We start from the raw sequence: 13,255 nt of genomic DNA on the forward strand, positions 1-13,255 counted from the left end.
AATTTTCATGGTCCTTTGCGCCGTCTTCGTTCGCATCGTAAGGTGATTTTGCATACACCAGTGGTTGTCCATCCACATCGTATTCGATGTCAGTTGTGGCCAAGGCCTATGTGTAATGTGCATGCCTGGGACTCTGTAGAGCATGCTGGCCCACTAAAATAATTTGGGACCCTAAACTATACCTTTACCTTTGGTCCTTTGAGATGATGTGGCTGTTGTGTACAACTCGAAGTGACAAACTTGAGACCCCCGCGCCACAAAAAACTAAGGCGCGCCACAAAGTTTCGTTTGGCTATTCAATGAAAGGATGTATGGAAGCAGGGATAAAAACTATCGTGGCTGCCGGCAAAACTCCTGGTAATGTAAGAAACGGGGTGTGACTTTGGTAATTCCAAGGAGAATGTACGCACGGCCATTCCACAACGAAGACGAAACTACGAGCTCAAAAACACTCCGATTTTCAAACAAACGACGCAGGAAAGAAGACATGGCCGCAGTGTTCCCGTGTGGTCTTCAAAACACCTAATTTTACCTCGATAGCGGCTGGTTCAGGGCAAATTCAGGCCCAATTCGACAACGTCGTACCGCTCAGGTTCGCCCAAAACACGAGGAAATGTACGGTAGATCCGAATGCGTACGCATTTTGCGTACGGGGACGACTGGCCAGAGTTCATGCACTGCAAACACCCGTGAGGCGCGCGCGAGTCGTACGCGCTCGCGGACGTGTCTGACACGTGAAACGAAAAGATTTTTTTGGCGGGTAGTCGGCAAAAATTAAGTGACGGTCCCTTTAGTCCTTCGCTTCTTTCTTGACTTGAGTCTTGTGTTGAAGTAACCAGGGAGTCGTAAATATACGACTCCCTGGAAGTAACTTTTAGTTGTGACACATGCGACGCGTACGTAGACGTGTACACAATTTTTACATCGCCGCAGTGACGTAGTTGTACACAACAAACATGACTGTGACGTCGACAAACTTTGTCATGAGACTCAGATCGTTCATGATCAGATCGCTCACATGCATGATTCATCATGAATGATGAATGACAATGTTCATTCAAACTCAAAGACAACACTGTCAACAGAACATTTCCAGTGATCAGTGATTGTTTTCAGAATTCAAAGTTCCAGTTTTGTCTGTATGTGTGTTCAGTAGCGATAAGGGACCGGAAGGCCGTGAAATATACTTTGTCACCCTCGCCACAAGCTCTTCTTTTGTAGTACTTACTAGCATTTGCTGTGGCCGGTAGTGTGAAATTTATCGCCATGGGAGGTGGTCCGCGTGTGGCTGAGAGCGTAGGCATAGCGCCGAAAATGACACTGTCTGTGACGGCTTCGATTGTCGCAGAAACCGGTATGTGAAGAGGTTAAATTTAGTTGATTCTGAGTGCATTTGGGGGGGGGGGGGTTGTACTTCAGCCACTATGTGTCAAAAATGGGGCATGTGAGCTAAAAGTTAAAATTATTCTCATCTTTGCCTTGATACATGTATTCATGTAACGTTTTGGCAAGTGAAACCCGACAGTTGCCATAATGGGCTGCACCGCGAGTGGACTTTGAGGATGCAATGTGCCTCGCATGTCCTGTACGACAAACCTACACCATAAACAACTCGCTACCGGTATGCCACATGCTAAGTACCCACAAGGAGTATGCGCGCTCACTTGCACGCTGTATCTGAGGGCTAGGTGCTGCTCGAATATTACCGTGTTTTCCCGGTTATAAGTAAGGACCTAAAAATTAATGGCAAGAGGGGTAGTCGACTTATAACCGGTAAAATGCGGTACACATTTCTGATGAGTATAAATACCGTACTGCTAGCTGACAATACTGTCACACACTGTGTGTAGTACTACGGTGTATACGCATGGTGTGTGGGAGCTCCACACTGTCTGGTGCAGCTCCCTATGGCACATGTCGGATTTCCCTTGCTACAACTTTAGAATTTACTTCTGTGTGATTGCTCAGCAAGCACACTGTGGCCATAATACAGATGGAAACCTGATAATTTGAATCCCAATTCCCGGGAATTACCGTATTTTCCCGAATATAAGTCGACCTTCTGTGCGCCAGAAATTTCGCCGAAAGCTGGGGGTCGACTTACAAACGGAACTCAACTTACATACGGGAATCTGGCACAACAAATGAAGTGACTGGAGTGTCCGTACAAAAATGCACTATGATATATAATCCAAAACTGGTACTGTGAACCGTGAAATTATTGCGATGGTCTAATTTCTGCGAAATTCGCGACCGCGTGGAAATCGCGAAATTTAGACAGCGCGAAAAGGAGATCCATGGAAAGTGTAGCATGAATGCCACAGTAGCAAATTCTGCAATCGCAAAACTAAAACCTCGCAAACCTGTCCGGATTCCGAAAACGCGTACTAAAAACGCCGCGAAAATCTCACGCTTTACAGTAACTGTTTTCGAACACAGTGTCCTCCTCCTCCTTGTTTCATGCTGTCAATCTAACAATTTAAAAATGCACTACCGTACGAACCATGTGAACTTTCGTCCCGCGAGTGTCAAGTCACTTCCGCGCGCGCGCGCGCGCGCGCGCAGTGCGATGTGTTGCTGTACTGTAGTGATAGCCACGGAGACTCGCAGACTCACATTGAATGAACATTGGATGACACTGGTTTTGTTCAGATTTTGTCTTACTGGCATGATATGATCTCTCCTAGCAGAGAATTCATCATTTTGTATGTGTGGGTGTCATGGAGCTATAAAAACTTTTTTTCATGAAATTGACTCCTGGATTTGGGGTGGTCGACTTATATTCGGGAAAATACGGTATCCGGACAAGTTCGCTTCTCCTAACTAATTGGAGCTCCCGCTTCCTGCCGAATTGAGTGACACTTGACTGACTCACAACTGCCGTCCGCAGCACACACCAAGACATCGAACCTTCCGCTAAGCAAACCTGCAAGAAAGCACCACTCCTTGCTCAAAAGACAATACACAGTGTTTCTGGCAATTCCTCTTTATCAGGTGAGCTTGAGTAGGCTACTGACATTTGTGCTTAGGAGCACTATTTTTGAGCTGTTCAGCAGCTAGAGATACACTAGGGATACAAGCTTACAGCTGTGATCCATTTCCATCATGATAAACACCCTGTGGGCCCCAGGTAGCACAGTTAGTCAATGCTGACAACAGAGTGATGAAAAACGGACGCTGAGAGCGTTTAGCTTTTCACAACTCTGTCGTATCTACTTGAAAGTAGCTGCATATCCACAAGTGGGACAAGAATGTGAACTTCAGACGTAGTGACTTTGTTGGTACTTCAAGTAAGAATGTTGAAAGCGACCAGCGAATGTCTTTCAGCATACGTTTTCACCGCTCCGTAGAGCGACACTGACTCGGATCATGTGTCTACATGTACACACACTGTCTGCATGTACATGTACTGAAGTACGTTCATGTTTGGTTGGCAACAGGTGTGATTTCAACATTTTCCCTTTCAATTTTACGCCCAGCTTCAACATAACGCCGAACCCGCATATACCAAAAAAAAGAAGAAAAAAAGTCTATTCGTTACACTTAATGCCTAGGCTCATATGGCTCTGCTCACTTTTCAGCCGTTGTTGCATGTAGGAAAGTACAGGTATCTCAGTCTCATTGAACATCATTCTCTATGCAGGGGATAGCTATGCTCTATGCAGGGGATAGCTATGCTCTATGCAGGGGATAGCTATGCTCTATGCAGGGGATAGCTATGCTAAATGTGTAGCATAGTGTATAGGGCATACTCTGGCAGCGTTCATTGGCAATAGCCTTCTCTTTGCTCTGTGATGCAATTGTGTGCTGCTGTGCGTGCACAAAGTGACATTTCCGCTGGACTTGACCAAGACTCGGCTGATGATTCAGGGAGAGCGGGGAAAGCTGGCCAAATCGACCAGTGCGGGAGCTCAGCCACCGACAGCGTATCGTGGAATGATGAAAACCGCCATTGGCATTGGTGAGTGTTGGAGCCAGGGCCCAGCTACTGGTACGATGGCACTGCTCCACCAGTGACCGGATGTGTGCCTATGACTATTGAACGTCTAGAATTGGTGTATGCATTTTGATATTTGAATATTGGTGTTTCATGCGTTGGTTCATCGTGTGAAATTACCGCCACCATTCGTACTGGAAACCTTGATTGTGTCAATATCTTGTGCCTATGTGGGGGCTCAGCGGATGGAATTTTTCGCAAATGATTTCAGTAAAAAAAAAAGTAAATTATCGTATCCGTTCCCGAAGGGAACTCACGACGGCCGCTGACGCCCGATAAACCCTAGCGGCAGATGCAGCGCCTAACGTCGGGGGTGAGTGGGTAAGTCTCACAACCACTGGCACAAGTGCCGAAAACGACCCCATTAGCTGCATCCATGTACCCCTTGTGCCTGGCCACACGTTCCCAGTTGACTGTGGGTAGCAGCACGGCTGGAAAAACCGCTCCCAGATTTCAGTAGGTATGTACATGTACATGCATGTATTTTTGTGTATAGGATAGCCGGGTATTGGACAGCCGGGTATTGGATAGCCGGGTATAGGAAAGCCGGGTATTGGATAGCCGGGTATTGGATAGCAGGGTATTGGATAGCCGGGCATTGGATAGCCGGGTATTGGATAACCGGGTATTGGGTAGCCGGGTATTGGATAGCCGGGTGTTGGATAGCCGGGTGTTGGATAGCCGGGTGTTGGATAGCCGGGCATTGGATAGCCGGGTATTGGACAGCCGGGTATTGGATAGCCGGGTATTGGATAGCCGGGTATTGGATAGCCGGGTATTGGATAGCTTTTGAATATGTGATACTTAGTGTGTACTGCTTATGTAGCAATGTTCACTGGGATATGTTCACTGGGATATACTCACTGTGCGGCCAATGTAACAGGTTCTCTCTTCCTCACTGCTAATGATGTGGATCTTGATTAGAGTTTACAACCGTAGCTTTGCAGTGCGGGACTCTGTGAAGGCCCCTTGCCCTCCAGCCACTCACTGTGTAATGCCTGTGCTATGCTGTGTGCAGCCTCAGAAGAAGGAGTACTGAAGCTTTGGCAAGGTGTAACGCCAGCACTGCTGCGCCACTGCGGTACGTTGAGCTGGCAGGGTAATCCAGTGACATCTATCTTTGTTCTTGCCTGTCTGTGACTATCTGCTCAATTTGAATGTCTCAACGATAAAGTGCTGTGGCCTACTCTAGTTTAGAGGGATTGGATCTGTTTATGATCTCGTAACCACTGCCACCACCACCATGGTCTTACGCTGCAATATTGCAGAAAGGATGTGTTTATGCATACGTGTAATTGCTTTGATGTCTACGAACATTATATGCTCCCCATCTGATCTTTCTCTTTCTTTCTGTGTTTGTACTCCACAGTGTACGCCTCCCGTCTTCCATTCTATGAAGTATTTCGTGAGAAGATGTCGAAGCGTGATGCGGGTACTGTGACCCCTGTTTGGTAAGACCAGTAGCCAATCCAGTGCTAGCACTCTATGCTATGTACAATGTAGCAGTTTTCTGCCACTATTGCTGCTGCTGCTAGTGCTGATGTAGCTGTAGCTGCCCGATGCTCCTACTTTCAGGTACTGCTGTTATCAGGAACACGATACACGGGGATGGTATAGCCGTGAATGCACTTGACTAGTGGTACAGTACTTGTACAGTGCTTGTACATTGTGAAGAATGTGGCTGCTTTGAACGCTGGAGCTTACGCTTCCTGCCGATTGACTGACTTGACACTATTATAGACTGGTTCACGGCTTCCATCCCGAGCACACGAGAAGCACGTCGAACCTTCCACTCAGCAAACCTGCAAGAAAACACCACTCTTTGCTCAATACACAGTGTTTCGGGGAATTTACCCCTCATCAGGTGAACTTGAGTAGGCTAATAGAATTTGTACACCGAGAGCACTGCTTTATGTAGTGGTCTCCGAGCCAAACCATCACTAGGGATACCAACTTACGGTGACACATTGTTTCTAGTGTGACAAATACGTTCTGCACACCAAGCAGCAGCGCGGGTCAGTGTCGCACATGGAGTTGTGTCGCAACATCTTATTATGTGCATTGTGCATGTACATGTACAGACTATTTGCATCTCTGAAACCGCTGTTGAACCACGGCAATGTTTGCTTTCTTTCTTTTGGTCGCTGTAAATGCCGTTTGTGCATGCACAGGAAATGCGCCATTGCGGGCATGGCTGCTGGCTGCTTGGCCCAGTTTCTAGCCAGTCCGAATGACCTGGTGAAAGTCCGAATGCAGATGGAGGGGCGCCGGCTGCTGGAAGGCAAAGAGCCAAGGTAGATTCATTACGCAGTCTGGTGTGGTGGGTGCAAGTGTTAGATTCCATTGTGCACATTATCTGTCTAGGATATATAGCGTGTTTTGAACTCAGTTTGAAGTACATGTACTTGCAAGGGGTGCAGCTCCAGTGACATTTCCGAAAAACAAACCTGAGTTTAGCTTGGTGTGCCTTGTCTTAATTAAGCTGCCGGGCCCTCCCAAGATGTGCGGTGCTTGGGTATTTCTGCATAGCAGCGAACCCCAATGCCTTGCCAAGATCCTGGCAAAACACATCACAATCACCTCACCTGTAAACACATCACAATCACCTCACCTGTAGTACCGGTACTACATCTACACTAGTCTTGTTCTTATCTGTATGCAGTGCCCGGTAGCCGGGCCGCTACTAGTGCTGTAACTGAGAGTTACTACTAGGTCTGAAGATAGTGTCGTTGCAGTTGCGAGTTGTTGTTATACCCAAGGTCATTATTCACATGGTCGACTGTACATGTAGCTCCCTTTTTTCTTCATTACTGGCGTTGAGCTTACAAGTAGTTTGGTGTTCTTGTTTCTGACCTGCTGCCTGTAGAGTGCGGGGTGTATGGCATGCATACAGCACCATTGTGAAGCTCGACGGCGTCCGGGGCCTGTGGAAAGGCTGGGTACCCAACGTTCAGCGGGCAGCTCTTGTGAACATGGGCGGTGAGTGTGTGTGTGCTGCGGCCAGTGTGTGTTTGCTGCAGTAAAACCAATGGCCCGCAAACAATGCCCAACTCCTTGGTTATGTCGGCCCAATGACATTCATTTCTTATCAAGTTGTGCCTCAATTCTGGCTTGAACTTGTTGAAGCATTTGGTACATTCTACTCACGTGGTCCATGGCGTCTCTGTCTGTGTTTCATCATAAATGTGTGTGCGTGTCTTTCATGTCTATTGCATGGTTTAGACCTGACGACTTACGACTCAGTCAAGCACCGGCTGCTGGAGAGTACAAGCTTGCAGGACAATGCTGTCACACATGCTATTGCAAGGTATGATTCCGTATGTGTTAGTGTGTTGGTGTGTGGGTGAATGGGTGGGTGGTTGCATGCCTCCGCTGTGTATACATGCACGTGTGCAAACTGCCATTGGTTGCCATTGGTTACCATTGGTTGTTGGAAGTATTGTTTATCTGTACTGACCAGACGGTCTTTGCCGAAGTGATTAGTGCATGGTCAATGTCTTTGCCCAAGTGATTAGTGCATGGTCAATGTCTTTGCCCAAGTGATTAGTGCATGGTCAATGTCTTTGCCCAAGTGATTAGTGCATGGTCAATGTCTTTGGCAAAGTGATTAGTGCATGGTCAATGTCTTTGCCCAAGTGATTAGTGCATAGTCAATGTCTTTGGCAAAGTGATTAGTGCATGGTCAATGTCTTTGCCCAAGTGATTAGTGCATGGTCAATGTCTTTTGCAAAGTGATTAGTGCATGGTCAATGTCTTTGCCCAAGTGATTAGTGCATGGTCAATGTCTTTGCCCAAGTGATTAGTGCATGGTCAATGTCTTTGGCAAAGTGATTCGTGAGACGTGTTCACCGAGACAATTGTATATGGCATGTACATGTTGTGCAGCACTGTCACTATTGCCTCTCCTATTTGTGTCAACATTCTTTTACCCTTCAGCACTCCCTCTCTGATGCCGTGGAAACCCAATGTATCTACTAGCCTTTTTCCCCCGTTTTGTCCTTCTCCTTTTTTACCATAATTAAATTGGCTCACCATCCGAGTTCAACTTTTTTTTCCTGTTGAAGATTTTCACTGTGACATCTAGCTATATCCTATCCAGTCCTGGTCTGTTCTAGCGCAATTTTGCTGGCTATGTGCTAGTGGCGATCTTGTCTATCTTTCCAACCATTTTGGATTTGTGTGTTCCTGCCGGGGTTGTCGCAGCGGTTGCTCTGGTCTGGTCGCGGCCGTTGTCAGCACGCCGGCCGATGTGGTGAAAACACGAATGATGAATCAACCGGTGGTTGATGGCAGGTATGCATGCAATCTCTCATTGTGTTTATTTATTTCTTCCTTTCTGTCATGTCCGTGTGTGTGCTTCTTGCTTCTAACGTTGAAACTGGTTCTTGTGCTTGTCGTTTACTATCACACAGACTTCTTTTATGTTTTAGTGGTTTGGAATGCTGACCAGGAAGTGTCATTTCTATCCACACGCACACACACACACACACACACACACACACACACACACACACACACACACACACACACCTCAGACCTCAGACCTGCCCATCGCGGAAGCGATGATAGCGAACAGCTATGTTAGACATAGCAACTTGTGCTGGGATTACACCATTCAACAGCTTGCAAGGCTGATGAATTGACCGCCACTATTTTTAGCCTGGTATCCACCACACAGCTGATTGAAGTGACTTTTTCTGGCCAGTGAATCCCTATTTTTCACACACATACACACACACATACACACACACACACACACACACACACACACACACACACACACACACACACACACACACGTACACGCACGCACACACACACACACACACACACACACACACACACACACACACACACACTGCTATGTAGTTTTCAGCGTGTACTGTAAATATACAAAATTTCGGCGCTGCAAAATTTCGGCACTTCACGATTTTTGACATTTCGGCGGCGATTTATTTTCGGCGTGGGTAGAGGGCATAGTATAGTGCGACAGATGCTGTGAAAATTTTCATCGGCGTTTTAATTTAGGCGTTTCGGGTCGGTGCCGAATATAGCCGAAATTAAATAGCTGCCGAAAATTTGTATATTTACAGTACAGTATGCTTGGTGCTGGAAGAGTAGTTCATACATGTATGTGATTATTGGCCGGCATGTTGGTAGTAACACCAACTCTGCATGTCCCCGGGCAAGCGGGTGAACTTACTAAGGAAATGTGTGCGTGCGGTGCCTTGTTGATTGTGTGAACTGAACACTAGTTCGGATTGTTTCTTCTCTGTGCCTGTGGTGTGTTGTGCAACAGGGGTACGCTGTATAGTTCTTCTGCGGACTGTCTCTTACAAACAGTACGTATACCGAAATTCTGCATGAAGCGCTTGATTGCATCTACCAGTATGTGTCTGGGCGGCTGTGTATAATTCAAGTGTGACTGGTACAGTGCTGTACGGTATATCAATACACTCACACCGTGTTTGTCCGGCCGGTCCTGAACCAACCAGACACTTCTTTAGCAGTAAATCACATGCAATCTGATGGGGGGAAGATCAGCGATCTGGTGTACATGCATGGCATTATCATTTTCACGAAGGGTGATCAAAATGCTGTACATGTATCGACTGAAACTAACCCAAAGCGAGGCTGCCCGGGTAACTGAGGTATGAGTGTTTGTATCCCTTACAGACCGTGATCGCCTGTTTCAGTGCAAGACCAGTCTGGGTCTTCTGCCGGTGTCTTGCGCTGTGCACTTCTCATTGAGTGGGGTCTGTGCCCTTCCATCTACCAGGACTAATGCCGCTATTGCTTCTGCTGCTGCTGCTGCTGCTTTCATTGTGCAGGTACGTCAGGAAGGCTTCTTTGCACTCTACAAAGGATTTCTACCCATTTGGTATCGCATGGTGAGTATTCAGTACCATGTTCTACACACCTGCTTACATGCCCACGTTGGCATCTTGTTTTTTTACAAACAACTTTGAACCATGGCCATTGGCAATGGCAGTGATAGGCAGGGGACTAGCATCCTCTAGTTGCACAGTATGCTGCAACGTCAACAGTACTCAGAATCAGAGCCCGGACACGTGCACACACACACCATGTACCATGTACCATGTATACGCCCGTCGCACGAGAAGCACGCAAATCTGCAACTGCACTGGATGTGCACCCACAGATTTTCTCTTTATAGCAACGATAGCGGATCTGATTCTGATTGAAGCAGATCAAGACAAGCACCAGATAACTGTCTAATCCACACAACTGGCGGAGCCATGTGAATGCTGTAACCACAGTACTCGGAATCAGAGCCCGGACATGTGCACGCACATGCACACAGACTAGGGGTGAAAGTTGGCATTGAGATCCCGAGTTCGAGTACTCTGATTTTCTCCGATCGAATATTCGAGTATTCGAGTATTCTTCATCTCCTATCAATTGCACACCGAGGGCCTTAAAATCACGTGATAAAAACCCTGCTTGAACCGAGTGGCTGCCATTTTTCTCTGGTATATTGGTTGCTGGGTCATTTGGGCTCTCTCTACTCGTGAACAAATGTTCACCACACAGTCTGCACATCAATATCTGCCGACTGCTGCTCTGAAACTGCAGATTTCTGTGGTAAATGCATGTTCCACGTATGAACGAGTACTCTGATTTATTCCGAGTACGATTATTTCAGAAAAAAACGAGCGAGTACTCGAGTATTCGGTATAATTGTTTCACCCCTAACACAGACACACACACGCGCGCGCACACACACACACACACACACACACACACACACACGCACACACACACACACACACACACACACACACACACACACACACACACACACACACTTACTTGTACTTGTTGCTCAGTGACACAACTGGTCACGTGTGTCTCCCCGGGAGAGGGGAGAAGGACTGAAAAGGAATCTTAGAAAGATTACTCAATTGGCTATTGAACCGCACAACGGCCGACACCCCCTGAAACCCCCAAACTCTGGGTGGACTTGGAAATGATTCCACTTATGGGCTCACCACGCTGCAGTAAGTGGGTGAGGACTAGGTGCAGAAACACACACGCACACACGCACAGTACTTATGAACATGTACTGTGAAATATGAAATCCGCTCCGTCTGTTTCTCATTTTTGTTGAACAGGCACCATGGTCGCTTACGTTTTGGCTGTCATACGAACAGGTTCGCAAGATGTCTGGCGTACCATCATTTTAACATTTGCCTCTCTGACTGCCACCCTGGCCTGACGTGAGAGATTGACCAAAGAGATCACCAGATCACCGGTTTACTTGGACTTCATCAGCATTGTGATGACCTGTCAGCATACATGTAACTGCTACTGGCATTCTTGATGGGTAAGCCCCACGCCCCCTTTACGGCCCTCGGAAATATTCATTTCACCAAACACAGAGGGTGTGCCGATAGTGGTTGGACGCAGGAGGGGGAGGGGGCAGCAGAGTGCGGTACATTGTACAACAGTGGCCCAAGACTATACCAGTGCAACTCTGGCTTTCAAGTTAGTTTCATGCTTATATAGTGCAGTCATCAGGCGACCCGTGTTGTACTGTCAGCTGCACTTCACTTCACATTTTTAGATTATTCAGGTACTGTTTTCTTCTCTTTCTTCAGAGCTTATTTCTGGCGAGAAAGCCTTTTCAGAGAAACTTTTAGAGGAGCGGTGATAGCTAGGTTATAGGCACCGCTCAAATGATATAATCAATGGTGATATCAGTTGATGGTTATTTTTGATCTCGTGTCCGTACCGTGATGATTATTATTACAGTCATAATCGTGTCGATTGTCAATTGTTCAAACTGCCTTCGAACAGTGTACTACAGGCACGGCTTTTCTTCGTGTTTTTCTTTTTCTTCTTTGATATTGTCGTTATCTGAAAAGTTGTAGGAAATCCCTGCGTTGTGAATCACACAACATATCCAGGAACATGAGAATGAAAGCCAAGAGTATGTTGTGTTCGGGAAATGGTCAGGGTTTTGCACACAGCCGCACTTTAATTTGACCTATAATCAAGAGTGCATAAACAAGAGTATGCAACTGTGGTTATGGCCCAGTGCGCGGCGCGCTGCCTTCATTACGTAACTTGCCTTCATCACGCTCTGAAAGCATGCATTCAAACTCACAATTTCTCGTACGAGCCCATCCGTTTTTGCTCGATTCGTTCCAGTACCTACGCGATCTCTGAATTCTGGCGCGTGAACTCCAGTTCCGTACGAAAGTTCATTTCAAACCAGAGGGAAAGTGCGGTGTTTGATTTTCCGCAGTGCGCGGACTGCAGCTGAATGATGTAATGAAGGCAGCGCGCCGCGCATCTGGTCCATAGAAAAGAGGTCACGGTTGCATACTCTTGTTTATGGACTCTTGCTATAATCTAGGGCTGAAACGATTATACCGAATAATTGAGTACTCGTTTGATAACTCTACGATCGAGCAATCGATTACCGATTACGATTATTTTGCGTTTTTAAATTTTTAAATTTCTTATACGCGCAGTCCATGCACAGAGTATAGTACACAGTACTACACACTGCCCACCCCGTTCAAGTCTTACATCATTCTGGGTTTTGTGGAATTTTTTTGTCATACCTGACACATCCTGTTTTTTGGTTAGTTGTTGTCTGTAAAGCGGGATTCACAGAAGCTTGTTTGCGATGCCACACGCGACGCGATCTGCGACGGATGCGTGCGATGCGAACTCGCGAAATACCATTCACAGAAGAAGTCAGCGATGCGACATCTTGCTGATTTGGCTACGTCACCATGATATTCGCGCGGTTTGATACAACTTGTACAAATTTATAGGCAACTCTTGAACCTTTGTACAACTTTGCTGTAGAAAAGGTCAAATCGTACGCCAAATCGCTTGTCGCATCGCATCGCAAAAGTTGAGCCAAGGTCAACTTCTGCGATGGTTTTCCCGGTTTCGCGCCTGTCGCATCGCGTGTCGCATCGCAAAAAAGCTTCTGTGAATCCCGTTAACGCTGCCCAATATTAGTGGACAATCATGCCACATAGCATTTTTGTGCAAAATTTTGTACATATTTCCACTTTTGGCCATTCCGCGTACATATTCCAGGTGCGGCCTCTTAAAGATTATAATCGAATAATCGATCGTTATGAGAAAGAGTAATCGATTGGGCTTACTTAATGGATGATCGTTTCAGCCCTACTATAATCCCTGGCTCTCCGTCCAAGTAATAATTACTACAGTCAGACCTCGCCATCCGGAAGAAAATCATTGGTTACCAAT

At 46.6% G+C, this 13,255-nt stretch overlaps 1 protein-coding gene across 1 annotated transcript; it reads left to right on the plus strand.

The window, feature by feature from the left end:
- The first annotated feature begins 1,085 nt into the window (after positions 1–1,085).
- LOC135830655 (mitochondrial uncoupling protein 4-like) lies at positions 1,086–11,949 on the plus strand. The gene is made up of 11 exons (XM_065342888.1): positions 1,086–1,354; positions 3,827–3,961; positions 5,016–5,078; positions 5,367–5,448; positions 6,169–6,291; positions 6,864–6,976; positions 7,220–7,304; positions 8,201–8,290; positions 9,297–9,339; positions 9,829–9,888; positions 11,134–11,949. The coding sequence occupies exons 1-11, from the start codon at positions 1,267–1,269 to the stop codon at positions 11,203–11,205; spliced, it is 954 nt and encodes a 317-aa protein (XP_065198960.1). The 5' UTR covers positions 1,086–1,266; the 3' UTR covers positions 11,206–11,949.
- The last annotated feature ends 1,306 nt before the right edge of the window (positions 11,950–13,255 follow it).

This window comes from Sycon ciliatum, chromosome 1, assembly GCF_964019385.1.
Source record: "Sycon ciliatum chromosome 1, ocSycCili1.1, whole genome shotgun sequence".
Classification (NCBI taxonomy): Eukaryota; Metazoa; Porifera; class Calcarea; order Leucosolenida; family Sycettidae; genus Sycon; species Sycon ciliatum.